Source organism: Panthera uncia, chromosome F1 (assembly GCF_023721935.1).
Source record: "Panthera uncia isolate 11264 chromosome F1, Puncia_PCG_1.0, whole genome shotgun sequence".
In the NCBI taxonomy this organism is placed as follows: Eukaryota; Metazoa; Chordata; class Mammalia; order Carnivora; family Felidae; genus Panthera; species Panthera uncia.
Genome location: NC_064813.1, coordinates 42,179,802 through 42,206,294, shown reverse-complemented (window position 1 = coordinate 42,206,294; position 26,493 = coordinate 42,179,802). Strand labels below are relative to the sequence as shown.

The window sequence follows — 26,493 nt, the reverse complement described above, 5'->3', positions numbered from 1 at the left end:
ACCAGGCCTGGCCGCTGCTGTCTGGGTTTGGGGCTGTTTGTCTTCTTCAAGCCCTAGAAAGCAATCTCCCAATCCCCTCCCCCTAGAAAGTGCTCTGGCCAGCCAGAGGGGGTGGTATCACCTCACTTCCCTATCACGGAGGCCAGAGCTTTGGCTGCGCAAAGTAGGACGGGAAGGGTGCACGATGGCTTGTTCAGGGATGGATCCTGAAGGAAGAAGGGCTCAGGCCAACAGGGGAGGCCCAGAGTGTTACCCAGCATGCCTGGGTGTGGGGAGAGACCCGGTGGTTTCCACGGGGATGGCCTCATCAACTAACACTAGACAGGATGCTTTGAAAATTTAGAGGATATTTATTTTTCAGGAAGGTCCACCACAGCTGACAGGCACTACCCTCCTCCGCTCTAAGGGATTTCTCTTTTGTTTTGCGAGAAATGCCCTCTTTTCTTAGAAGTGCCCGTGGGAAGGCTGGGATGTGAAGAGAAACCATACACAACACTCCAGAGCCTTAAAAAAATAAAGCAACAAACAACCTCCTCCACACAAATACACACATACAAAATAAACAGATGTATAAAAGAGAGGCTATGCTCCTCCCGTCCTGGCTGAGGGGTGCTTTGGGAGAGTGGGGCTGGGTGGCTTTGCCCCCCTTCCCCTAGCCAGGATTATCCAGAGGCGAAATGGTATGGAAGTGCCCAACAGCCAAGGAGAAGGCCCTGGCTTCCGAGAGAGGACAGGGGCAGGGCCTCTCCCTCTCCCTGGAGCTCAGGGGGGACAAGGTACAAAGGAACAAATAAATAAATAAATAAATAGAACCCAACATGCTCCCAGAGGCCTAAGGGCTTAGGCTGAGGCTCGGGGGGCCCCTGGGGCCTGTTTCCCTGAAAAGAGCAGATCCAGTGACAGGCAGAAAGAACAACAGGGAAAACACAAGTCCAAAAGCTGTACTCCACCTGGCCTCCAGAGCCTGCGTCCTTCATATCCCGGGAAGGGCCCAGCCCAGAAGTGAGCCTCAAACCAGCTCTGGAGGAACCAGGGGTGGACCGAGCCTGCCCTCTGGCCCGGCAGGTGCCCAGAGGCTGGGGGGACCTGCCCTCTCTCCCTGGCATTCTCTGAGGCCAGCAGAGCCCCACCCCCCGCTTGCCGTCTGGCCTTCACCCTGACCATCTCCGCAGGAAGGAACTGTGGATGCCTCCAGGTTGGGCTCTTCCCTGGAAGGATGGGGCGTGGCCCTCTCCTGCTCCTCTTCTTGACCCTCCTGACTTGCTGCATCCTGAGTCCGCTGGGAGAAGTCCTTGTGTGACTGTAAATAATCAGAACGGTCCATCCCGGTGTCCTCCTCTGCTCCATTTGGCCACGGATGTCCTCACTGTGCCCGGCCAGGGCTGCGCTCGAGGCTCCCTTCAGGCCAACAGGGAGAAGGCGTCAGACAGAAGCAAGAACAGAGAAGGGGGCAGGGGCTGCTGGAATGGACAGTTTGGGCAAGAGGCCAAACCAGACACACGAACAAGTTCAAGGGACTCGGGGGTCCCCGGGTCCCTCCAGGAGAAGCGTGGCCATCTCGGGGCCGGGGGGAGCACGGGGCAGGGGTGGGCTGGCCGCTCAGCTGGGCAGCAGCACGTGCTCCAGGAGGTAGGTGAGGGAGTCCCAGTGCTTCCAGAGGAGGAAGAGGACGAGGACCAGGAGGGCGGTGCTGGTGATGCGCAGGCGTGTCTTCATGAGGGGCGTGATGAAGCTGGCGATGGTGGACACGAACACCAGCAGCACGGCCATGAGCGCCAGGATCACGTTGATGAACTTGCCCAGCAGAGCCCGCGCGTTGGCGTTCTCCACGCCCTCCAGCTGCACGACCTGCTGCTGCTGCTGCTGCAACTCCAGCTTGGTGACGCGGGTCAGGCAGGACTCCACGGCCTCCTGCGGGGGGGAGGGGCGCGTGGGAGCTCAGGGTGGGCTGAACCCTCCCCGCCCCTCAGAGAAGGGGCCCGTGCACAGGGCGCCCCCTGCAAAGGCCAGGCCGGGGGGCGGGGGGTACAGGCTGATCGGCTGCAGCTGCGGGCAGTGCTTTATGACGTTTTAGGGAAGATGGTAGGAGACGGATGTGGTTGACTCGCGTGTGTGCGGGGAGTGGAGAGGGGACACACAGCTGGCCCGATCCCCTGGAGCTTCCTCTCCAGGCAGCCTGGAGCCCGCAGATCCCGATTATTCACTGGCAAGGCTGCCATCACAGAGCTGGGGGCATGGGCGGCCCTCGCCCGTCGGCTCGCACAAATCCAGCCTCGGGCCTGCCCGGCTCCTATCTCCGCCCCACACTGCCCTCTCCAGCCACGCGCCCATCTGCGCCGCCAGTGGACCCGCCTGTGCCCATCACCCCCCACTTGGTAAAGCCCTCACCCTCCGGCCGCCGACAGCTCTCTCGGCACGTCTGGGGCCTCCCCAGGGCCAGTCTCTGGTCGTACCTGGATGTCCCGAGCCCTTTCGTAGGATTGGTAGGCCACCTTCTCCTCCATGCTGGCCAGCTCCTGCTTCAGGTTGGTCATCTCATTCTGGTGAAGCTCGGTCAGGTCATTGAGCTGTTCTTCCAGCCGCTCGTACCTGGCAGAGGGAGAAGGGGTGACTTCAGTCCTGGCCCCCTGACCTCCCTTCTCTCCCCAGGATCGATTTCGTTCCTCAAAACACGCAACGCGTTCAGTCCCCTTCCAATTTGAACAGCAACGACAACGAAAGCTACTCTTTATATGGCGCTGCTTCCAAGTAGGCATTGTGCCCAGGCTTTACCCACGTTATCTCCCAGGATCCTCACCCCCCTCAACCCCACGAGACAAGCACTAGCATCATCCCATTTCACAGATGAGAAGACTGGGACAGAGAGAGGTTAAGGAACCTGCCTAAGGTCCCACAGCTCATGAACGGAGGACTCAGGGATTAAACGCCTTCGGCGCGAGCCTGTAAGCCCTGGACTGAGATGCTCTCCTGGTCACCAGGGACACAGCGACATGATCCCTGCTCTGCAGGCACAAAGTATCAAAAGGTGACTCTCATGTAGGGGTAGTTAGTTTTCAGGCAGGGACCCCCCCCCCCCCAATTTTCTAACCCTTCTTCATATATATGAAGAAAAAGGAAAAGAGCTAATTAAGGAAAAGCTCGCCGAGAATCCCAGGGAGCAAGTGACAACCAAATGACACAGGAGGGGCACTGAGCAAGAGGGTGCGGAGCAGGCGGGGCGGGGAGGGGCTGGAGACTCCAGCTTCTGCCAAATGTTTAACCTGATGGTGCCAGAGGTTTACACAGTTTGACTTTAGAGGTTTGGACTCGTCGAACCTTCACGAACCCTAGGAGTAGGGATCCGTGTTATTGCCGCGGCACAGACCCGGAGAGCACCTGTGGGGAGCACTAAGTGCTTTGTTCAAGGTAAACAGGAAAGAGCAGAGCTGGGCTTTGAACCCAGGGAACCTGGCTCGAGAGTCAGTGCCGTTAGTCCTTCCAGAGGAGAGGCCATGTAGCTGGCCGCGTCCCTGCCTCAGTTTCCCCCTTCTGTACACGGACCACATAACCATCAAGCAGGGATGTTCAGAGCTCCTGAGACAGGCAGAGCCTTCTCTCCATCGGCAGGTCAGGCCCCCTAACCCTATCTCCCAGCCGCTCTGACCCGTCTGGAGGAAGGCCTCCTGGGGCCTCTTCTGGCTCCTTCCGGCAGCCTCGGACCCTTCTATGTGCACCTCCACCTGCCTCCGCGAGCCGGAGTCTGAAAGCCGGCGCCCGGCCGCTCCGGCCGAGGCCCGGCCGGGCGGCGGCGGTGCGGGAGGGGTGGCGCCTACCTGTAGCGCTCCTCCTGCAGACACTGGGTCATGTAGGTGTAGTCCCTCTGCAACTGAGACTTGAGGTCCTCCATCGAGTCCTCCAGGTGGGACTGTCCCTCCTTAATCTCCCGCAGCTCCTCCAGCAGAGCGTCCAGGCTTCCGGGGGCCCCGTACAGCGTGTTCGACTTGGGGCTCCCTAGCGCCCCCGCCGGCCCAGCCCCGGAGTTGCTGCCCGCCCCGGCCGAGCTGGCGCTGGCACTGGAGCACTCGTCATCGCTGCCGTACTTGGGGCTGGACACGAGGGTGGCGCTGCCGCTCAGCGCCCGGGCCGCCTCCTCGGGGGGCCCGTCCTCCAGAGGGTCCTTCAGGTGGGCGATGTTGTCGGCGCTGCCAAACTTGTTGCGGATGAGGCTGGCGAACTCCCGGGGCTTGGACACCACCGCGGTGTGGGTGGCCTGCGAGAGGCCCGAGAGGCTGCCCTTGACGCCCTCGACCACGCCGCCCCCGAAGCCACTGATGCCGGCGCGCACGTTGGCGCCCACGTCCTTCAGGCCCTGCTGCATGTCCCGCAGCACGTCCTTGGGCTGCCGCGAGGGCCCGTTCTGCTCTATCTCCTTCAGGCGCCGGCGGTAGTGCTCCAGCTTCTTGTGCAGCTGGGCGATGGTCTGGGCCGACTTCTGGTTCTTCTTCTCGAACACCTGCTTGATGCGCGACACCTGCTGCTTGTCCGCATTGTTGGCCAGCTTCAGGTACTCGGCCACGTTGTCGTCCCGCGCCTCCTGCTCGATCTTGATCTGCTCGGTGATCTTCAGGATCTTCTGGTGCAGGTGGTCGATGGCAGCCTTGGTCCGCTGGGGGTCGGGCGCCCCGTCCGGCACGTCCAGGCTGACGGGACCGTCGGCGTCACCGTGGCCGGGGCCGCCGGGGAGGCTCAGGGCCACAAGGTCTCCCTTGTCAACCTGGGGAAGGAGGCAAGAAAAGCAAGCGTCGGTAAATCGTGACACTGTGGGAGGATACTCTCCTACGTCCGTGGACACCTCTGGCCTTGGTTTCTCTGCCTGGGAGATGGATGCAGGAGGAATAGGAAGCTTCAGGGCAAGACCCCAAATAACCACAACCGTAGCAGTATTCCTTTATGGTGGCCATTTTGTGTTAAAAGATTTTACTTCTGGGGCGCCTGGGTGGCTCAGTCTGTTAAGCGTCCAACTTCAGCTCGGGTCATGATCTCACGGTTTGTGAGTTCGAGCCCCGCGTCGGGCTCTGTGCCGACAGCTCGGAGCCTGGAGCCTGCTTCAGGTTCTGTGTCTCCCTCTCTCTCTGCCCCTCCCCTGCTCGTGCTCTGTCTCTCTCTGTCTCTCAAAAATAAATAAACGTTGAAAAAAAAATTAAAAAAAAAAAGATTTTTTTTCTAAGTAATGTCTATACCCAACGTGGGCCTCAAACTCCCAGCTCCGAGATCAAGAGTTACACCCTCCACTGACTGAGCCAGCCAAGTGCCCCTACCCATGGCCAGTTTTGAAGGGCTGTCCCAGCTGCGATCCACGTAATCCTCATGATATCCCTAAAATGCAGTCTAGGCAGATCTGCCCCTCCTTTGGCCCAGAGAGTTCAAGCAAGTTGCTCAGGGACACACAGCCACGAAAACACAGAACTTCCAGCCCAGAGCTCTTCTTGCTCCATCATACGGACCAAGCATGCCTGAGGAGAGTCACAGGACTGACTTCTCAGAGACAAGACAAGCTGTCCCTCTGGACTCCACCTCCCCCAAAGGCTCCTGCCTCAAACAGGCCTCTCCCCCAGAGCTGGCCAAAGCCTACACTTTGGCCCTACGTAGGCACAGGAAGCCTCCCCACCCGTCCCACCCCGGCTTTCCTAATGCAGTTCAGCAGGTCTCCTGCCTCTGTGGATACCCCTTCCAGCCCCTCCATCACCTTCCAGCTCTCCTGAGTCATCAGCAACCTCTTCCGCTTCATGACGGCAGGAGCACCCGGCCCTGCCCGCTCTCCCAGACGCTCTCTCAGATGCAGGAGAGGAGCACAGCCCCACCCACCGTGCTGGCCAGGTCCTGAGGACTCAAGTCCCAGGAGCAACCCCTGGGGGCCAAGGGCAGCAGAGACCAGTCTGGGGGCCTGAAGGTACCAGGGCTTAGCTCAGGAGGGGGCAAATGTGCAGGACGGAGCAGGAGTTCCCTTTCCAAGCAGCAGGCAGGCTTCCCAAGCGCATGAGGGTGGCACAAAGGAGAAGAGAAGCCGAGAAAGGTTGGGGGGTCGGGGTGAAAGGAAGGAAAGGTCCCAGGAGATAGGAAAGATGAGAAACCGCGGGGTCAGAAGAAAGCAGGCGGGCCTGGAGTCCTGCTCTCCCAGGGCCGCCCCCCCCCCACCCCAGCTGTTGGAGGACCTCTCTGTCCACAGCTGAGTCCCCTGTGTCTTATCGCCATGCAAGAACGGAAGCAGCAGGAAATGGCTCAACCCCATGTATTTTTACACACAGCACACCCCAGGACGGCCGGGTCAGATCCTTCGCTCTTCATGTGTGTGGGGCGGGATGAGGTACAGGTGGGGGAAGGGGTTATAAGCGCAAAGCAAGTGGCCCGCTTACCCACACCAGAACTGGAAGCAGCCTGTGCCAATTACAGGCAGAAGTCACTGGACCCGGTTTCTGCCGAGGTGCAAAGTTATTGGAAAACACTAGTGAAAACAACAGTCCTGCCAAAATCAGGAGCCGGGGAGGGGATGGGGGCGGGTGGCTCCTCTGTGGGCTTCCTCTGGGGCCTTTCCAGGTCACAGTTCTGCTGGGGATGCTGGGGACAATGCCGATCCCTTCTCCAATCTCTCCTAAAGTCAGGACTTGCCCCTTACATTGGCTTTGGGTCTCCCTTTGTGTCCCCTGGCCCTCCCTCCAGGGGCACATGTCTTCAGAACCCTGCACCTCTGAATTTCTGAACTCGCGTACCAGAAGAGCCAATTCCACAGCCTCCCTTAAATGATCTGTCCCAAGGTCTGTCACGCCAGTGCGACTTAAAACCCCATCCTGCAGTTAAACCCCTTCCTCCTGTGCTATGTCCTGCAGTGATGAAACCTGTCTCTCCCTGACCCTCAGTATCCCCACCTGAGAAGGGGGATAATGCTATCTACTCTCAGGTCTCTGTGAGGGTTACACAAGATGATGCCTAGCAAGCACTTAGCCCAGTGTGGGGCATACAGAAGGCACTCATAAATGCTGTCTGGATCCAGGCAGCACAATTCAGGGGGGCAGGGGAATGCAGTTTAATTAAGAAATTACACCAACGAGGGGCACCTGGGTGGCGCAGACAGTTAAGCCTCCGACTTTGGTCGGGTCATGATCTCACAGTTTGGGAGTTCGAGCCCCACGTCGGGTCTGTGCTGACAGCTCGGAGCCCGGAGTCTGCTTCGGATTTTGTGTCTCCCTCTTTCTCTGACCATCCCCAGCTCACGCTCTGTCTCTAGGTCTCTCTCTCTCAAAAGTAAACAAACATTAAAACAAAACAAAACAAGCAGTGTAGACCTAGGGTCCAAGATTGAAAATTCATTCATAAAAAAAAAGAGATTATCCCCCTACCAGTGCAGTCAATATTGATACTATAGCATAAATATTGAACTACAAAAAATTAAATTCTCTAGGAACACCATTTTTAAGATTAAGCAATCTGGTCCTCCTCTAAGGCTGCTGTGCTTCCAAAGAGGCTCAATTCTCTTTCTCCCTCTTTGGGGGAGAAAAAACGTCCAGAAGGTGAGTTTTGGGTCTGAAACATGGCTTGATGCTCGGCCCTCGGCAGTGCTCGGCTGTCTCTATAATGAGCAGAGAACCTGCCGCAAGGACTAGGAGGGGGATGCGAGCAGCTAATGAGACAGGGATGCCGTGAAAAGTAGAAGTGCTTTGGGACTCCGAGGGACTGTAAAATAGCAACTCTCCCCCTACCTTGGCTTTACTCCTGCAGCTTAGTGTCTCTCCTCCCTTGATTTAGAGTCTGTCTAGCTTACAGATGGAAAAGCCGAGTGGAAGCTGGCTGCGAAATCCCCGGGAACGAGAGAACAGACATTCCTGGGAAAACAAGCTGGGGCCTAACGGTGGGCTGGAGTGGCCTGGGGCTGGGCTCCTGGCCCCCTCACCTGCCCCTCTTTCCTGCCCTGGGGCCCAGACTCGAGCCCGGGGGTCCCTCAGCAGGACGCCAGCTCCTTGCTGCCCCTCCACTGGCATCTGCCACACCTGGACCCCGCTGGGCGCCTCCAGTCACAGAACACCCCCACCCTGTCCTCCTCCCCCACGGAGGAAGGCAGGGGGTTCCTCATGCCTCCCACCCCAGGACACCCCCCCTCTCCCCATAGCACCAGTGGCCCTTCAGGACTGAACCACGACAGAGTGGCTAAAGGAAAGAAAGCCAAGGAGGTGGCAGGCAGCAGGCAGAGGCACCAAGAAGGAGAATACTTTAACAAAGGAAGGAGAATTCAAGCATAAGATGACAAAACTATGAAGGATGGAAAAAGCAGAAGAGGGGAAAGAGATCTGGAAAAAAAAAAAAAGCACACACACAAAATAACAAACAAAAAAAAAACCACAAGGAAAAGCAATGAGCCTGTGGCATTGTTTACGATAGCCAAGATGTGGAAGCTGGCCCAATGTCCGTCCATAGACGAATGGATACAGAAGAGGCAGAGTACGTGCGTAGGGGAATAATACTCAGCCATAAAATAGAGTGAAATCTTGCCATTTGGAACTACGGGGATGGAACTAGAGAGTATAAAGCCAAGTGAAACAAGTCAGAGAAAGGTAAACACCGCATGATTTCACTCATACGTGAAATTTAAGAAACAGAACAAACAAAGCAAAAAAGAGACAAAAAACACAGACTCCTAAATACAAAGAACAAGCTGGTGGTTGTCAGAGGGGAGGTGGGGGAGGGGTGGAACAGGTGAAGGGGACTAAGGGGACACTTATCGTGGGGCGCCTGGGTGGCTCGGTCAGGTAAGAGCCCGACTCTGGATTTCGGCTCAGGTCAAGATCTCGCAGTTCATGGGATCGAGCCCCATGTGCTGACAGCGCGGAGCCTGCTTGGGATTCTCTCTCTCCCTCTGCCCCTCCCCTCCTCGCATACATTTTCTCTCCCTCTCTAAAAATAAACAAATAAACTTTAAAAAAAGAGTACACTTATGATGAGCACTGTATCATCCATAGAATTGTTGAGTCATTACCCTGTACACCTGAAACTAACATAACACTGTGTGTTAATTATACTTCTATTAAAAAAAAAAAAAAAAAAAAAAAAAACAGCACGGAGACAGGACAGAGAGCCCATGCAAGGCAATGGAAAGAGCACCAAATTTGGAGTCAGACACCAATTTAGAACCCTAGCTCTGTCCCTCACTGGCCACATGCCCTTGGGTATGTCATTAACTTTACTCTATTTTCTCACCCGGAAACAGGAGGGGATTCGACCTACCCCCAAAGGGTTGTCAGGAGAATGAAATGAAACAGTAAGTGAAGGCAAGAATCGGTACAGTCTCAGGGCATACAGCAGGTGCTCAAAAACAAAATTAAGTGACACTTCATATTCACTAGTGTGGCCATAATTTTTAAAAGGAAAATAACAGGGGGTGCCTGGGTGGCTCCGTCGGTTAAGCGTCCGACTTCGGCTCAGGTCACGATCTCACAGCTCGTGAGTTCGAGCCCCGCGTCTGGCTCTGTGCTGACAGCTCGGAGCCTGGAGCCTGCAGCCTGCTTCCGATTCTGTGTCTTCCTCTCTGCCCCTCCTCCACTCCTGCTCTGTCTCTCTGTCTCAGAAATAAAATAAAAACATTTAAAAAAAATTATAAAAGGAAAATAACAAGTGTTGGCAAGGATGTAGAAAAACTACCACAGGTATTCATACCGTGCTGGTGGGAATGTAAAGGGGAAGTCCCTGCGGAAAACAGTTTGGGGGGTCCCTTAGTTTGGGGGATTTGCCGTAGATTTGCCACATGATCTCGCAATTCCACTCCCGGGTATATAGCCAAAGGAATTAAAAACGGGTATTCAGGCACCTGGGTGGCTCAGTCGGTTAAGTGTCCGACTTTGGCTCAAGTCATATCTCACAGTTCATGGGTTCGGGCCCCGCATCGGGCTCTGTGCTGACATCTCAGAGCCTGGAGCCTGCTTCGGATTCTGTGTCTCCCCCTCTCTCTCTGCCCCTCCCCCACTCACGCTCTGTCTCCCTCTCAAAAACAACATTTAAAGGAAAAAAAAATTTTGAATGGGCGTTCAAACAAGTACGTGTACACATGTATTCATAACAGCACTTTTCACAATAGCCAAAGGGTGGACACAACTCATTTGCCCATCAGCCAAAGAATGGGTAAACGAAGTTGGTACATCCATACAGTGGAACATAATTGGGCCATAAAAGGAATGAAGTCCCACTGATACACACAACAACGTGGGTGAACTTTGAGAACATCACGCTAAGCAAAAGAAGCCAGATGCAAAAGGTCACGTGCTGAAGGATTCCTTTTATATGAAACGTCCAGAAAGGTTAAAGCCATAGAGACAGAAGGCAGATTAGTGGTGGCCAGGGGCTGGGGGGCAGGGGAAGAGTGGGGAGTGGGGAGTGGCTGCTCAATGGGTCTGGGTTTCTTTCGGGGGTGATGGCAATCTTCTGGAGCCAGACAGAGGTGGTGATTACAAAAAGCTGGATGTAGAAGGCCAGGGGTCCTCCCACCTGCTGGTTCCGGCCACCGCTCCAACCAATGTCCTATTACAGGGTTGGTCTGTGGGAGGGTCTCCTGGTCCTTCAAATCACTGTCTCATTTTCAACAGAGCCAGCGCTCTTTCTAACTCACTCCCAATCCCGTGTCCTGAGGCCGGGTACAGATCACTCAACCCCCGGTCAGTGGTGGGTGAAAACTCCCTGGGTCTCCCAGCTGGAGCACGGCAGCAAGTGGGCAACAGAGGCACCATTGCTCCTCTCTCCAAATTGTCACAGAGTTTCACTTGGCCCAGGCCACTCAGCCCTCTGTCCGTGCCCAGCAGCCAGCACCACACCTGGAGCTGCGGCCCCAGCATCATGCCTTCCCACTCCACTCTCCTAGGTACCTGACCCCAAGATTGATCCCCGCCCGTGGGCCAGGCAAGTTCTTACAAGGAGAATGGTGGAGGGAGGGCCATGCTTCCTTCCATGATGCCCTTCCATGCCGGGCAACCAGGGAGGCCATGTCATGCTCTCCGCTCATGGTACCTACCAGCCGGGGCTGAGGTCACAGACCTTGTTCTAAACAGTGACTGAGGTCCAAGAAGTCCTGGTGAATGTTCTGGAAGAGCCAGAGATGGGACGTTGTCTTAAGTGTCCAGGGTCCAACCTTCCCACTTCCCCTCCCTGCTTCCTGCACCCAGAAGCACCCCCTCCACGTGGGCTCGCAGAGCCGTGGACTCCCTTCCCTGTCCCCATCCGGCAATTCCGCACGAAGCCGGATTAGGCATGCTGCCAGATTACGGGAGCCCTGGCTCCTGGGGGCCTCCCAGGGCTCCCACCTCCTCCCAGGCCTGAGCTCATGTCCTCTGTTAACCCGGGGCCCTGCCATAGGGGCAATGGCTCCCCGTCTTGCACACCAGCCCAGCCGCCCAGATCCCTGAGGCCGGGAGCACACAGTATACTCTGTAGGGACAGAAAGCATCCAGGCTTTCATGAAGCTCTGTGCAGGGAGAAGGTACTAGCTGCTGTGAAATGTGGAGCGTGGTGCTATTTCTCGGCAATGGAAATTCCACCTGTGCTCCCAGGTTCCCACAAGACTGCAGAGGGCTCCCAGCCTGACGTCCCTCCCCAGGGGACAAGCAGCCCCTTCCTGAACTTACAAAGTACTCCTGTTAGGGTCCCCAGGGCAGGCTGACACAGAAGATGAGGACTTCCTGTCCTAGGTCTCTGCTCAGGAAAGCCAACACGAAGGTCACTCTTAGACAGACAGATACACACACACACACACACACACACACACACACACACGCAAGGAGAGGGGAGGGGAGGAAACAAAGAGTTTTGGAGCTTCTTTGCTTCCCTTTGGGAGAGCAGGGCAGTCCCTGTCATCCTGGGACAGGTGGCCTTCAGGCTCCCTCCCAGGGCGGGGAACAAGAGGGTCTGGGGTCTGGCCAAGCAGGTTGAGATCCACATGGGATGTTGCTCTTGAGCAGGGCCTGGGCTTCCAGCCGCTAAGAGCCCAGAAGGCCAAGTGTGATGGAGGCTGTTGGGCCCGCGTGACTCAGCAGAGGTGCTTCTATCTGCTGACTTCTGGCCCCGTGACTCTGATTTGAGCACCCCTCTAGGGATAGAGAACACTCATTCACTTTTTCTAATCATCCCCAGAGGGAAAGGCCAGGGCCAAGATGGAAAGGAATATTCATGGCCAGCTCAAATCCTTCTGCCTAAAGAGGCAGTTTGACCTTGCAGGGAAGCTGGGAGGAAGGGACCTGACGTCTCCCACACCAACTAGATATTCCAGCCAGAGCCAGAAAAATGACCCGAAGCCCCGGTGCTGGAGGCAGGGACTGCCCCCATTCCTCCAAATCAGCAGGCACAGCCTGCCGGGCTGCTGGCTCTTTCTCTTCCTGGTGAGGAGGTGGGGGCAGTTTGCGGTTTCTTGCTCGGTCCCAGCTCTGGACACCCCATCACAGCTGACCCATGCCCCCCCCCACCCCCATGTGGGAAAGGCGCAGGGGAGGGGAGAAGGGGAAGGTACCAGCCCACCCAGCGGTTCCTCCGGTGCCAGGGAGCCTAAGCGGCTTTTCTCCGGAGGGCAGGGAGGCAAATGCTTAGGCACTTAATGAAGTACACGTGGGGCAGTATGTATACCCGGGTCTGTTCACGGGGGGTCCAGTGGGGTGAAAAACTCCTGCAGCAAGGCCCCAGCCCCTAAAAGGGGGATTCGAGAGGCAGGAGCCTGAGGGCCCTGGCTCCTCCCTGCAGCACCCCATCCCTTGTGGCAAGGCATAGGCCCTCAGCGGCTTTACAGAGAGTCCATTGCTGCCACCTGGGATTTCAGAGTGCAGGGCACAGACACCCGAGGAATGCACTCGCTCGCCCTTTCAGACAGCACCTGCGATCTCCAGGCAGCTGGGCACCGGGTGGAGGCTTCCGTCAGCCTCTGCCTGCAGCCAGCAGGCACCCACCCCTGCCCAGACTCGGGCCTCAGGGCTACCCTCTCCTCTCTCTCCCCCAGCCCTCAGCTTCCCGACCCTGCTGACAGGCCCACCCATAGGTTCTGGCCCAGTCTACACCTTTCGCTCAGCTACCACATTCCCTGCCCTGCTCAGAACGATGCCCTTTTCCACACAAATGTCCTGCACACTCTGCCTCCTCACCCCCACAGGCTCCTGCCTCGGGGCCTCCTCCGTTCTCCACCCTGCAAATTCTCCAAAAGCTCCAGGCGCCCAAGCACTTGGTTCCTTCTGGACTCCCCACCGTCCACCTGGGGTCAGTGCTCACGGGACCCTCACACCCCGCTCTCCCTGTCCAAGTCTTTCTGTAGACAGAAGCGACCACATCCAGGCACACCCCTTCCACTTAATTGCACACCAGCTCCTCTGGCCCCAAGAAGAGTGACGTACGGCGTACTGGTTTCTAGAGGCTTCTGAGCCAGGGTTCACCCGTGCTTCTGCATAAGACTCCTGCCCCCACCCCCACCCCAGGGGCCCTCCGGGCACTCCTCAGCCTAGACCTGAAGGCCTGGTGTTCGCCCCCTCCACCCTCCCACAAAGAGTTCTCTGTAATGGAGCGGGGGCTACACCTTGAGAGACCAGACGGTGAGCACAGGCCACCTGGCAAGCAGCACAAATGGCTTTCTCCCATCCCCGCCCAGTAACCTTCTCCCCTTCCACCCACCAGGGGCCTCACCTGTGCGGGTCCCGTTTCCCGAAGCCGTGCCGGTGACGGGGCGCCAGAGGCTTTGAGGCTCCAGCTTTCCAGGGGCTGGGCCAGGCCCCCGGGGTCGCAGTCCCTGGGCAGCACGGGGCTTGCCAAGGGAAGCCGGGGTCTGCGAGCAGGTGTGCCCAAGCTCCCAGGCTCTGCAGCTGCCATCTCCAGCCTGAGGACCAGCCTGGGGATTAGGGACGGATTGCTCTGGGAGATTTCCCCTGCCCTGGGGCTCACAGGCTGCTCCTTCCCATCTGGGAGGAGACAGGCAGGATCACTGAGCGGGGAGACCCAGCTCTAAAGAGGTGCCCCCGCCACCACCACTCTGCCCATTCCCAAGCCCAGCTGTCGCCACCAGGAGTTCAGTGTGCATGAGGACACCCAGGTGTGACAGGCAGCACCTCCAGCCCCCGTGGGGGGTGCAGCACATGGAGACATACACCTGCATCACTCACCCACCTAGTGCAAGCCCAGAAATGCCTCCCACCATCAGAAGCCCCCCTGACAAACAGAGGCACAGTCCACTGGCTCCCTTCTTCACCTCCTAAAGGAAGTAGGGCTCCCGGCCAGGATGAAAAGGAGGTCTCTGGAGCCTGGAGGGGACTTCTTGTTGGATCCTAACACAGCCAGCTCAGCCTGGAGTACCCTACCTCTCTCCCTTCTGCCCCGCTAAAGCCTCCATCACTCCCAAGCCATGCTCCCTAGCCAAGAACTCCCTGGAGGGATCAGAATTCAGCCAGCATCGCCTGGGGGACCCCCGCAGCTCTGAGATATTCTTCCAGAAATCCACTCTCTGCTCAGACACCACTACAGCTCCTTCTCCGCTGGCTTCTGCTCCCTATTCCCCACTCTCCTCCATCCCCCCCCCCACCGCCTCCCCCCAGCATGGCCCAGGCATAAACACCCTGGATCAAACACAGATGGCAAACTCACAGCAGTCCTTTCCTCCTTGGACTTCATCTGGACAGTTCCAGCAAGAAATCCTGTGAGTGGCCAGCAGAGGGGGCCAGAGGGCCACAATTGAGGCGAGCAAGCTGTGAGCAGGGGTACAGGAGGGCCAGCGGAGTTGAGGGCCCAGCTCAGTCTCTCAGGGAGGCTTCCGAGGCGGAATCACCAAAGACACGGCTCCTGCACCTACGTGAGCCAGGCGAAGGACTCGGGTTTTAAATACTCAGGCTCCACACGTGGTAGGGTGGTCCCAAGAAGGTGCGAAGAGATAAGAAGGTCCCAGCCGTATCTGTGGGGCCCAAGGCCAGGGCGTGCAGCCAAAACCAAGAGTAGGAGTCCCCACACCCTGGGCTTGGGGAAACCTTACAAACATTAATGGTGGCCGATGACTTGGGGTTTGTGAGGACAGGAACCTAGCAAAAGCACATCAACAGGTCCCGATTTCTGGGGGCCAGCTCAGCCATGTGCAGCCCGGGACATGAGGGTCAGAGACTACTTCCAGCACGTCCCAACATTTGTTCCTCTCGCACAGTGGTTATGTGCAAACAGGTCTTCGGTCTTACTTTCCCGAGGAAGGCAGGAATCACATCTTAAACACGTCCGAGCCCTTCGCTGGGCCTAGCATTAGAATGACCCTCCCTGGGCTTTCAGAATGATTGAATGACCTATCTCATGGGGCTGTAACAGACAGTCTTGTCTATTGCAGCTTTGTCCTAGGCATCCAAACCACAGCCTGGTCTTCTCATACTAAGACATCCCTCCTCTTCCAGAACTAATGACAAGCTTGTAAAATAATATCTAAGACAAAGTATATTGGGACCAAAATTTTTAAAAGCATGTTTTTGCACTCATTCTTAACGCAGCCTAGATGATAACATTTTGGTTACTTTGAAATGATCATCCAAAGACTTTTTTTTTTTCCTTTTTAATGTTTTTAAATGCTTATTTTTGAGAGAGGGAGAGGGAGAGAGACAGAATGTGAGGTGGGGAGGGGCAGAGAGAGGGAGACACAGAATCCGAAGCAGGCTCTAGGGTCTGAGTTGTCAGCACAGAGCTTGACGTGGGGGCTCCAACCCACAAACCATGAGATCATGACCTGAGCCGAAGTCGGATGCTTAACTAACTGAGCCACCCAGGCGCCCCAGACTTTACCTTTTTCTAAATCCACGGCAGCTCTTACTGATTTTTTCCTCCCGTATTTCTCATTGTAAAAGTTTTCGGGTTTTTAGAAATATGTTTCTAATGTTGATTTATTTTTGAGAGAGAGCAAGAGTGGGGGAGGTGCAGAGAGGGGAGCGAGAGTCCCAAGCAGGCTCTGGATTGTCAGCACGCAGCCTGTCGCAGGGCTTGAACTCATGAACTGTGAGATCATGGCTTGAGCCAAAAGCAAGAGGCAGATGCTTAACCGACTGAGCTATCCAGGCATCCCTAAAGATTTTATTTTTAAATAATCTCTACACCCAGTGTGAGACTTGAACTCACCACCCCAAGATCAAGAGCCATACGCTCTACTGACTGGGACAGCCAGGTGTCCCTGCAAGTGTTTTGAACTACTTAAGAAATTTTACTTGGAACACATCCACAACAAATCAAACAAGCCCTAAGTATATACACATAGTCTTAATGTTTTCTTTTTTGAGAGAGAGTAAGCGGGGCAGGGGCAGAGAGTGAGGGGGACAGAGGATCCGAAGCGGACCCTGCACTGACAGGCTGATAGTAGACAGCCCGCTGTGGGGCTCGAATTCACGAACAGTGAGATCATGACCTGAACTGGAGTTAGAGCCTCAACCGACAGAGCCACGCAGGTGCCTCCCCAAAAAGGCGGTCATTTTAAAGCCCTTATTTTTTAAAACATGTCAAGTCAAATTCAGCATAACGTGTAGAAGCACTTCAAGAAATGTTGGTGGAATAAATGAAACAAACAAACAGACCCCCCTCCCCCCGCCTCCCTCCTTTCTAGGCTCCACCAAGCTAAGATGTGTAACCTTTCCTTTCAACCAGAACAGAAGGTGGCAGTGAGCAGGAGACCAGAGGTGGGGAGAGCCCTGGGGCTCTCTCCTGAGCTCTCTCCCTCCCTGGACTTCCCGATCATGAAGGCTCAGAAGCACCAGAAAGAGGTTCCTGCAAGAGCACACTGCACCACCAAGATAACCCTGAGGAGAGCCCCCAGGACACAGGCAGCCGGGGGTCTCCCCGATGGGAGGGTTCGGCTCCTCTCCTCCAGGGACAACCACCCATCAGCACAACAACTAAACAGCAGGAAAAAGAGGGGAGGAGCTAGGGGTGAACCGGTAGTCTGCTAAGAGAAAAGGAACAAACAGGAACCAGGGGGAGGTGTGCCAGGCAGGCCAGGGGGAGAGAGATCCCTTTCCCTCCAGAGTCTGCTCTTGTCTTTACGTGCATGAAATGTTCCCAGACCTGCCAAGGCCACGGAGTTTCCTGTCCTGCGGGTGGGAAGCAGGGAGCCCAAGGCGCCGTGATTTGGGGTGGGGAAAGGTTATGTGAGCCCTGGATTTGGGTCTCAGTTCCACAGTTGCTCTGGGACCTCAAGCTCCCACACGCCCTGAGGCTCAATGTCCCCAAGTGCAATGGGAGGCGGGAGTGGAGGGCGGCGGGGGTGGGGGGTGGGGGTGGGGGGCTGAAAAGCCCTGGCTGAAGGGGGATGTATCACAGGAAGACTCACCTAGGCCAGGCTCTGTGGGGGAGGGCTACCCCTCTCAGTGGCACGGCAGAGGGCCTGCGGTCAGCGGCCTGCCACAGACCCACACCCTGCCACTCGCTGGCCTCGGCAGGCCATGCGGGTGCTCCGTCACAGCTGCCGGAGGAGGCACCAGGGCCTACAAAGCAGCAGCCTGGAGGAAGAGGCCTTAAGGAATCAGACCCTCGGCATCAGGAGGTAGGAGGGGAAGGTGAGAGACTCTCCGTAGCCGAGCCTCAGTTTTCCTGGCTGCAAAATGGCACGCATGCTCATGAACTCCCAGGGCTGCAGTGATGATAAACTGGGAACATGCCTGACACATTGTCGGTTTTACTGAACAAGACGACCAGCGCCGAGGCCCCCTCGCCACACGTGTATGTGCACATACACGCACACACACACCACATGCTACTTGGGAGACTTTGCCTGGGACAGAGGAAGCCACAAAAGTGGCTGCCGAGAGGGTGGCAGGTGGATGCGGAAGGGCTACGGTGAGCAGTAAGGCTGGGGGCTTAGGTAGCACACGAGCCACAAGGCAACCTCCTTCTGCAAAGAAGAGGGTGCCCCTGAGAGGATGCCATCGCGTGTACCTGCTGTTAAGTCCTGGCCGTCCCGCTCCCCTGCCGTCACCCCCTCTGGCCTGGCGGAGACGCAGGCCCCATGTCAGCCAAGGTGGGGCGGCCCCCGTAGCTCGGGCCCACGAGCGCGGGCAGCTGGGCTGGGCCAGGGGTCTGTGGTCACACTGCCCCCACCCTCCCGGTTAGCCTGAGCCCAGGGGTGACAGATGGAAGAGGACGCTGGAGGGAAACCCGGATAGTCGCTGGGCTCCGCTCAGTTCAGTCTCCCCTTCCTCTTCGTTGAGGTTTCAGGCCAGGCCCCTTCTTCCCCTAATACTGTCAGTTTCACATTTTCTCTTTTCTTCTTCTCCTCTGGTTATCGTTCTTCAGCTCCTCCCTTTTTTAATCTTCCTACTTACTCTTCTTTCTCTTAGGGGGAAAAAAAAAAAGGCACAAACCACATATTCTGAAGGAGGGGAAACCTGAGAAGCCATCGGCTTTAGAAGCTAAAGACAGCTAAATTTAGCAGCTCAGAATAGAAGGTGAGGCCTTCAAAATCTCACGCTCCAGGTGCGCTGTGAAAATCTCCCAGTTAGCATCCCTCCGTGGCAGGCTGCTGCCTCGCTAATGCTCACATCTTGCAAATAGGGCTTTGGGAAGCGGTCGGCACTCAGAGTCCTTCCTCCAACACTCATTTGTTGACCCGACCAGAAGATGCATCTTCTTAGAAACTCACATTTCTCAGCAGAGAGCTTCTTCGTCCTCCCTGCACCACCCCCGCCATGAAAGGCAGGAGGGGAGGAAGATTCATAGTCTGCGGGGTGAACTACAGCAACCAAGTGGGCATGTTTCGTAGGAGCAGGTGGAGAGGCTTGGCCCCACGAGCGGATAGAAAAGGCAGACAGAAAAGGCCAGAATGGAGAGAGCTGGGGGGTGACCAGCACGCACACACCAGGCCGCCCTCCAGCTGCTTCCAGGGAGGGAGAAGGCCATGTCTCCCATCTGGTGCTTTTCCACCCGGCTGATGCCGTGGACACTCCTACAGGAAGCCCCCTGCGGGCAAAGTCATGAGCCAGACGCTGGGCAGTGGAGAGAACCGCTCATCTTTGGTCTCTTTTAGGAAAATCAAAATGGGTGACAGGTGGATAGATAAAGATGATTTCAAGCCTTTCATAGCCACTCTGTTTCCTTGGTGGTGGGGGCGCTGGGGACAGGTGTAGGAGAAAGTGACCCAGAGAGGAAGCAGCTTCTTTTTGGGTGGTTTTTAGGAAGAGAGCACCCCCACTCCATACTCTTTGCCGAGAAGAATTTATTTTTTTAATTTTTTTACATTTATTTATTTTTAAGAGAGAGGGACAGACAGAGTGCGAGCAGGGGAGGGGCAGAGAAAGAGGGAGGTGCAGTACCCGAAGCAGGCTCCAGGCTCTGAGCTGTTAGCACAGAGCCCGATGTGGGGCTCGAACTCACGAATCGTGAGATCAGGACCCGAGCCGAGGTCGGACGCTTAACTGACTGAGCCATCCAGGCGCCCCTGCCAAGAAGAATTTAGAATGATTCCTTTCTAAAAGCAGAGGGTTGACATGCAGAACTCTTGGGGGTTCCTGCTGACTCCAGGGCTCCTCACTTATATGAGCTGCCCTGATTAAACGAGGAACGCAAGCTGCAAAATGCTGTTTGACTGAGTGCCAAAGCCAGCAAGGCTCAAAGGGACACGACCCACAAGTCCGAGGCACATGCCCGCCATGCCACCGGGCCCCTGAGAAGTCAGTAGACAGGCATGGGGCCCAGCTCATAGTTGGCTCTGAAGCCGCCTGCTCAGGCCGTGAAGAAACCTTATATAATGAAGTTAATATTACAGAGCTTTTCCAGGGCCGGCTTCACCTTTCCGGCCACCAGAAGGAGGTCACAGTACCACTTTGGATCTGTTGAGCATCTGCTGGGCATGCTTAATTATTCACTAGCTATGGATACTGGCCCAGCTTTGGGGTCCCAGTAGCAGGGTTTCTGCAGAGGTGGAAAAGGATGCAGTGAGAACTCCCCTATCCAGACTTGGGTGAAGGTCAAAGAGGACAAAAGACAAAAGACCTTCTTTGACCAAAAGAAGGTCAAAGAAGTAGAGACATGAGAGTTGGCCTCTGCAGGATGTGGGAAACAGGGGCTGGCAGGGGCCAAGAACAGTCAGACGCCCCAGCGCCTGTCACTGGGGAGAGAAGGGTGGTCGGAGAGGGCTACGGTTTCCAGAAACATCACTCATTGCCTCCAGCCCCCACACTGCAGGGCATGACAGCCCTTGGCTCCTGGAGCCCAGCAGGAATGCGGCCGGGTGTATGTATTCATCACTGCTTCTGTGTCAGAGCCCTGTGCCCTGTGGCGTATAAACAGAGAAAGCTCAGACTGCCCAGGAGAAGAAAGAGGCAGAAGCGGGGATCAGGTTAGCGATACTAGATATCCATTGCCTCATCTGGCACCAGAGGGAACCGAGATCGTGTGTCCCAACTCAGGGATGTGGTGGATACAGGGAGGAATGTGCACGGTGGCTGGGGAGCCCTGTGCCAGCTCCCTTGACCCATGCCCACACCACCAGCACTGGCTCCTCGCCGTCTGGAGCGGGATGACAGAGAGCTCCTCCTGCTGCTCTTGCCGGCTCCGGCGTGGGGCTGATAACCAAACCCGGAGCACACCTTCCCCTGGGGTGCATCTTATGGGCTCAGGGTCCCAAGGGGAAAGGCTGGGGACTTGAAAGTCTCCCACCTGCATCTGGGCTGGAGTCCTCACTCCAGGGGCTGCAGAGAGCCACAGGGTCTCCCATAAGGTTTTAGCCTGAGCTAGGCCACAAGGGGGCTGAAAATGCAAGAAACTGGGTCTTGCGAGGTAACTTGGACATGATCTAACTTCACCACCCCGCCCCCCCCCCCCCCCCCCCGGGAGAATTCTGTACTTCCAGAAGCCAGGGCTAATCTGGAGAACAGGGGGAATTTTCTATCTAGAAAGAAAGTCATGGATGTCAGTGGGGAAGATGAATAAAGGCTAATTCTAGAAAAGCCAGGTCCTTCCTGGGACAACTAACTGAGCCCAGGATCCTGCTCTAAAAGAGAAGGCTGTAGCTCATGATCTCTGGGGCCCAAGCTTTAGGTAAGGGGCAGAGTCCTCACTGTTTAGCCCCTCTCCTGATTGGACAGGACCCCTAAAAGGCAAGGTGCTTCTCCTGCATATGAGGACCGCAAATCAGACTAAAAGAAGAATTTGATTTGCCAGGTGCTACAAGATATACTGCTGTGGTGGGGCCCGAAGAACCCAGGAAAATAGTCTTTTTTTTTTTTTTTTTTAACATTTATTCATTTTTGAGAGACAGAGAGAGACAGACCCGAGCAGGGGAGGGGCAGAGAGAGGGAGACCCAGAATCCAAAGCAGGCTCCAGGCTCCAAGCGGTCGAGGCTGCTTCTGGGTCAGAGCCCGCTGACACAGCACAGAGCACAACACGGGGCTCGAACTCACGAACCTCGAGATCATGACCTGAGCCAAAGTTGGACGCTAAACCAACTGGGCCACCCAGGCGCCCCATGTCTTTAATCATTGAGACAGGAAACAACGGTTCACGACAAATCACAGAGCTGCCCCGTCTTGGCCTGGCGAGCGGCTGGCTGCCTCTGGTTCTCTGTCCACCTAAGGAGCCTTTGCATGCGGAGAGAAAGAGAAAAGACGAGGGGACGAGACGGAACAGAGAAGGCGGCTGTCCTCCCCAGCAATTGGGTAGGAGTTCCGGCTGGCACAGACCCGAGTGTATACATGAATGACTGAACGGGCAGGGTGTTATGTGGCTCTGAAGGTGGACGTATTTGTGTGGACAGGCCGAGGAACACAGCGGGACCCTAGAGCAGGGCCCCTTCGGCCTCTCGTGTAGTCTGGCCTGCAAGCTCAGACACACGAGGAAGCCCCCCAGATGCATGGTCTGGCCTCCCCCAGCTGCTGAGGGGTCGGCAGGGCAGCCCCACCCACCTCTGACCCAGCAGGATCTCAGACGTAAATAAACCAGGCTCCTTTGGCACCTGCCAAGATCTGTCTTCTTGGCAAGAGCCTAGGGCTAAGGGTGGCCCCTCGCTTGCCATCCCTCGGAGTAAACAGGGGTGCTTATTTATGCCGGGGCAGAGAAGAAAAAATCTTGTTGTCGAGTAAGTCTGGTGGGGCAGTATATGGAAGAACAGGATGTCCAGAGTCTGCTCTGGTTTAGGTGATGAGCTGAACACCACTGGTTTCCCTGCCTGGAGCCTGGAGATAAGACCTCCTGAGGCCACGGGAAGCATCCAAGCGTGACACGATCTCTCCACTCTCTGCACCTCACCGTGTGCACCCGGCCCTCTCTCCCACCCTGCCTGCCCTGGTTCAGCAGGGGCAGCAGGCTGGCCTGTCAGTAAAAGTCCTGCCACTGAGCAACTCTGTGCTGGTCTCCGAAGGCTGTCTAGACACCTTCTGCGAGCTCTAGGCTCCCACCCACACGCTGTTCCTCGTCCTCAGAGGCCACCAACCACACCACACAGAGGGGGAAGGGCAACCAGAGCAAGGCCGGGAGCCAGCCTGGCAGGGCTGGCCATAAACCCAGTGCTCCTGCATTATCCCCCTCCCGAAACCCTCCAGCTGGGTGCACCTCGCACAAGCCTAGAAGTGGGGAGAGGAACGTGGCAGCAGCTTAGGGAAAATTTTGAATAAGACCAAGAGGGAAGCAATGAGCCAATCAGATGTGGAACAAATGAGAAAAAGGGAATATACGCCTCTGATCCCTGCAGGGGCTAATCTGGTCCCTGAAACGCTGGGAGCAGGACACAAAGGCAGGATGGGAAGAGTTACTAGGTTTCTCTGAGAGTACACATTTTCTCAGAACTGCTGCTCAGGAGAGAGAGAGAGAGAGAATGAGAGAGAGAGAGAGAGAGAGAGAGAGAGAATAAACACTCATCTTCTGGGGGACACTCAACTCCACTGTTGCTGCCCATGTAACCAGTGGTTCCTGCTGCAGCCCCTGCGGCCCGAGTTTCCCAGAGGTTAAGGCTACGTTACATACAGATGGAGAACCCAGATGTCACCTGCATTCTCTGGGCACCTAGGGCCCCAGTGCCCCAACAAATGATGACAATTTTTTTCGCTTTATAGATGTCAGGCAGAGAGAGTAGCTAACGTGCTCAGTGCTATACAAATAGTAGAGAGCAGGATGGTGGGGCGGAGATGGGCATTTGTTTTTGCTTCTTTTTAAAAAAGAAAAAAGTTCATTTATTTATTCTGGAGAGAGAGAGAGAACGCATGTGCGCATAAGCAGGGGAGGGGCAGAGAGAGGAGGAGAGAGAGAGTTCCAAGCAGGCTTCGTGCTTTCCGCACAGAGCCTGACGTGGGGCTTGATCTCACGAACCGTGAGATCAGGACCTGAGCCAAAATCGAGAGCCCGAAGCTTAACCAACTGAGCCACCCAGGTGCCCCCGATTTTGCTTTTAGGGGAAATCATTTGAGGCACAACGTCGAAAACAGCTAACTGGAGGGAACAAATGATAGCCAACAATGTCACCAAGGCTGAGCTGCCTCCCAGGACCATGAGCCCCTATCTGTTCCCCTGCTGTCCTTGGGGCTCCAGGTCCCCTGCTCTCTTCGGGTGGGGGCTGGGCGAGCCTCTCCATGACAGCTGAGGAACTATAGCCGCCTCCAGGCTGTTCCAGTAACTCAACCCCCGCCGGGGCCGCTCTGGTCCGAAAGCCAGCTGGTGAGTTCCAAACAATGGCAAGGGGTGTGGGTAGTGGGGGAGGCTTATGAATTAAAAATAGATGCTAGTAATCACCAGGGAGCTTGCAGAGAGCATGTGGCGCAGTGTTTACTAGAGAGAAGAATACCTTCTATTCATGCCCAGACCGGGGTGGAACCACCACAGCTTCTCACACCAACCAATGGCCTCTGGGTCTGGGGGAGTCAGCTGACAGAGCCGGGTTGGCTGGAAGACCCCCTTGCTCCTCAGGAGCTCCCCAGGCCTCGCCTATCTCTGGAGGAACAGCTACAGGGCTGGAAAGCTGTGTCACGGAAGGGGGAACGGTACCCCAGCAATAAAGTCACCCTCTTGGGCCGAGGCAGGTCTGCTCCCTATGGATACTGCATCACGTGACCCCTGGTGCTTTCAGTGACCTCACATCTGTTTGGTCTCGCGAACACGCTCGAATGTGGGCTCTAGTCTCCTCTCTGCCATGAAAGTAGCTGGGTGTCCTCAGGCAAGCAGTCTCTTGATTCCTCTAGGACTCGGTCTATTCATCCGGAAAATGGGGATAAGAACACCTGCTCTGGCAACTTCACAGGGAGGTTGTTCAGATTAACTGGGCAACACATATGACAGAGTTGGGGAGAGCTGAAAGTTCTAAATAAGGATATAAGACAGTCGTAGGAACAATCATGTCCCCCAGGGCACCGTCCTGCCTGGCAGCTCGCCCAAGAGCATCCGGCCCCGGTCTTTCACCGGCAGCGAGAGAAGAACCCCGGCTGTCTCGGGGCCGGTGTCCGCACGAGCCACGTGCAAAAGCCTGGGGAGAAGCTTCCCGGCTGACACGCCCACCCCGGCGCCCCCCAGCCCCCTGCATTCGAGGTCAGCAAACATCAACAACCCTTCACCAGCTTCTCACGGGGCCAGCCACCCACCCGCTCCGTCTGCTCAGGCAGCCAGAGAACCCAAGGTTCACATGCTCCTCTTCATAAAGGAGCTGTGGTACTGGGGACCCTGGCCTGGCAGGACGGTTCTATTTTTGTTTTTCAAGTGTCTTCACTGACTCAGCGCTGAGAGGTGGGTCCGGCTGCAGCTGCACGCAGAGCACCTGTTCACTGTGGCCTGGTAAGCTGCTTCATTCTGCCGGCCCCTCTGGGGTCTCCATTTCACAAGCCCTTTCAGCCAACACATGCAGATCTCACTCTGGGAACGCACTCTCCACAGTTGAAACTAGGGCTTGCAAATGGTCCGGTGCCATCCATCTGAATCCTATCTTCACGCCGACAACTCCCAACTGTATGCCTCCAGCCTGGATCTCTCCCCAGGACTCCAGACTCATACATCTGACTGCCTACTTGGCATTTCCATGTGGATGTTAATAGCCGTCTCAAACATAACAGGTCCAAAACCCAGCTCCGCTTTCTGCCCACCCGCACCCCCCCCCCCCCCCCGGCCACGGCCCCTGCCAGATATCTGTTCCATTTGCCTTTTTTCCCAACTCCGTGAATGACGATTTCGTCTTTCCAGCTGCCAGGCCAAAAAGCCGTGTGCCGTCTTTGCCTGCTTTCACGCTCCACAACCGTCAGAGGTGGACGTGGCCCGATCTCCGAAGCAAATCCAGAATCCAGCCACTTCTCCCCACCCTTACCACTCCCACCCAGCTGCAAGCCACCACCGCCCCGTGCCTGGAGTATTTCGACAGCTTCCCGGCTGGACTCCGTGTTTACACCCCGGCTCGTAGCCTGTTCACACAGCAGCCAGCGTGGTCTTCTGAAAAGGTATCACTCATCTGCACAAAAACCTTCTAATGACCTCCCATCTCACTTGGGGAAAAAAGTCAGAAGCCCCTTTCCTGGCCCATGAGGCCCTAGGTGACCCACAACTCTCCCCACCCATCTTTAAAACCCCAATAAAACCCAAAGTGCCTCAACCCACTATCTGCTGTCCTGTCTCCCCGCACGGGCAACACATGGCTGCCCCCACTTCCACCAGCTCTGCAATCCACTGAAACGGGTTTCTTGCTGGTTACCAATGACCCCCTCTGCGTGTGCTGCCTGCACACACTTCCATACCCAGATAGGACCTGTCACTCCTGCCCCGTTTCACTCTTTTGACTACTCCCTCCTCCTGCTTCAGGATTCTCTCTCTCCATGGTGACTCCTCTGTGTCTGGCTGTTCTGTCCCTTTTATGTCACATCTGTCCTCGGCTTCGCGCTCACTCGACACGTGCCCTTCAGGGGTCTCTTCTATACCCATGATTTCAAGCTCAGTGCTGACTTCCAGAGTGCCAGCCCGAGTCCAGACCTCTCGCCCATGAACCCGACCGCCCGCTGGAGCTCTTTAGTCGGACGGCTCCCAAAGGCACCTGCAACTCAACGCGTCCAAAAGTGAACTCATCACTCTCCTTCCACAACCTGCTCCTACTTCCGTGTTTCCTCAACTAGAAGATGCCCCATCCGCGAGGTTGGTAAGCCAGAAACCCTGGAATCATCCTCTCCTCTTTCCTTTTGTCTTCCTATCCACTTTCTCACCTGGCAGTGCTGATTCCAACTTCCAAATGTCTTCCGGATTTGTCTCCTCCTTTCTATCCTCACTGCTGCGGCCCAGACTCCTGAAGCAGCTCCAAAACCGGTTTCCTTGACTCCACTCCTAACCCCCTTCCCGGTCTATTGTCTACACTGAGATCCAGAGGGACCACTTCCTTCCAGCTTCCTGCCTAACACCCATGGACACCTTCACACTACCTGTGTAGTCTGGCCTCTGCCTACCCATCGGTCCCCAACACAGCTGGATGCTGTGACCACAGCGAAGGCCAGGAGGACCCCTGCGCCAGCTCGCGGACTTCTGTACATGCTACTCCCTCTCCCCCCTCTTCCCCTAGT

The 26,493-nt window shown here is 56.1% G+C and overlaps 1 protein-coding gene across 6 annotated transcripts in view; it reads right to left on the bottom strand.

The window, feature by feature from the left end:
- The window catches only part of TMCC2 (transmembrane and coiled-coil domain family 2), a 40,273-nt gene continuing 13,780 nt past the window's right edge, over positions 1 to 26,493 (bottom strand). The window contains exons 1-7 of one of the 6 annotated variants that reach the window (XM_049634482.1): positions 14,620 to 15,145; positions 11,637 to 11,703; positions 11,027 to 11,095; positions 5,726 to 7,271; positions 3,813 to 4,753; positions 2,454 to 2,589; positions 3 to 1,911 (exon numbers count right to left, since the gene is read on the bottom strand). In XM_049634482.1, coding sequence (XP_049490439.1) covers positions 1,600 to 1,911; positions 2,454 to 2,589; positions 3,813 to 4,753; positions 5,726 to 5,767 — 1,431 coding nt within the window. In that variant the 5' untranslated portion in view covers positions 5,768 to 7,271; positions 11,027 to 11,095; positions 11,637 to 11,703; positions 14,620 to 15,145 and the 3' untranslated portion in view covers positions 3 to 1,599. Of the gene's footprint in view, positions 1,912 to 2,453; positions 2,590 to 3,812; positions 4,754 to 5,725; positions 7,272 to 11,026; positions 11,096 to 11,636; positions 11,704 to 13,668; positions 14,550 to 14,619; positions 15,146 to 26,493 lie in introns of those variants that run through there. The other 5 variants (XM_049634481.1, XM_049634483.1, XM_049634484.1 and 2 more) reach the window with 5 other exon arrangements.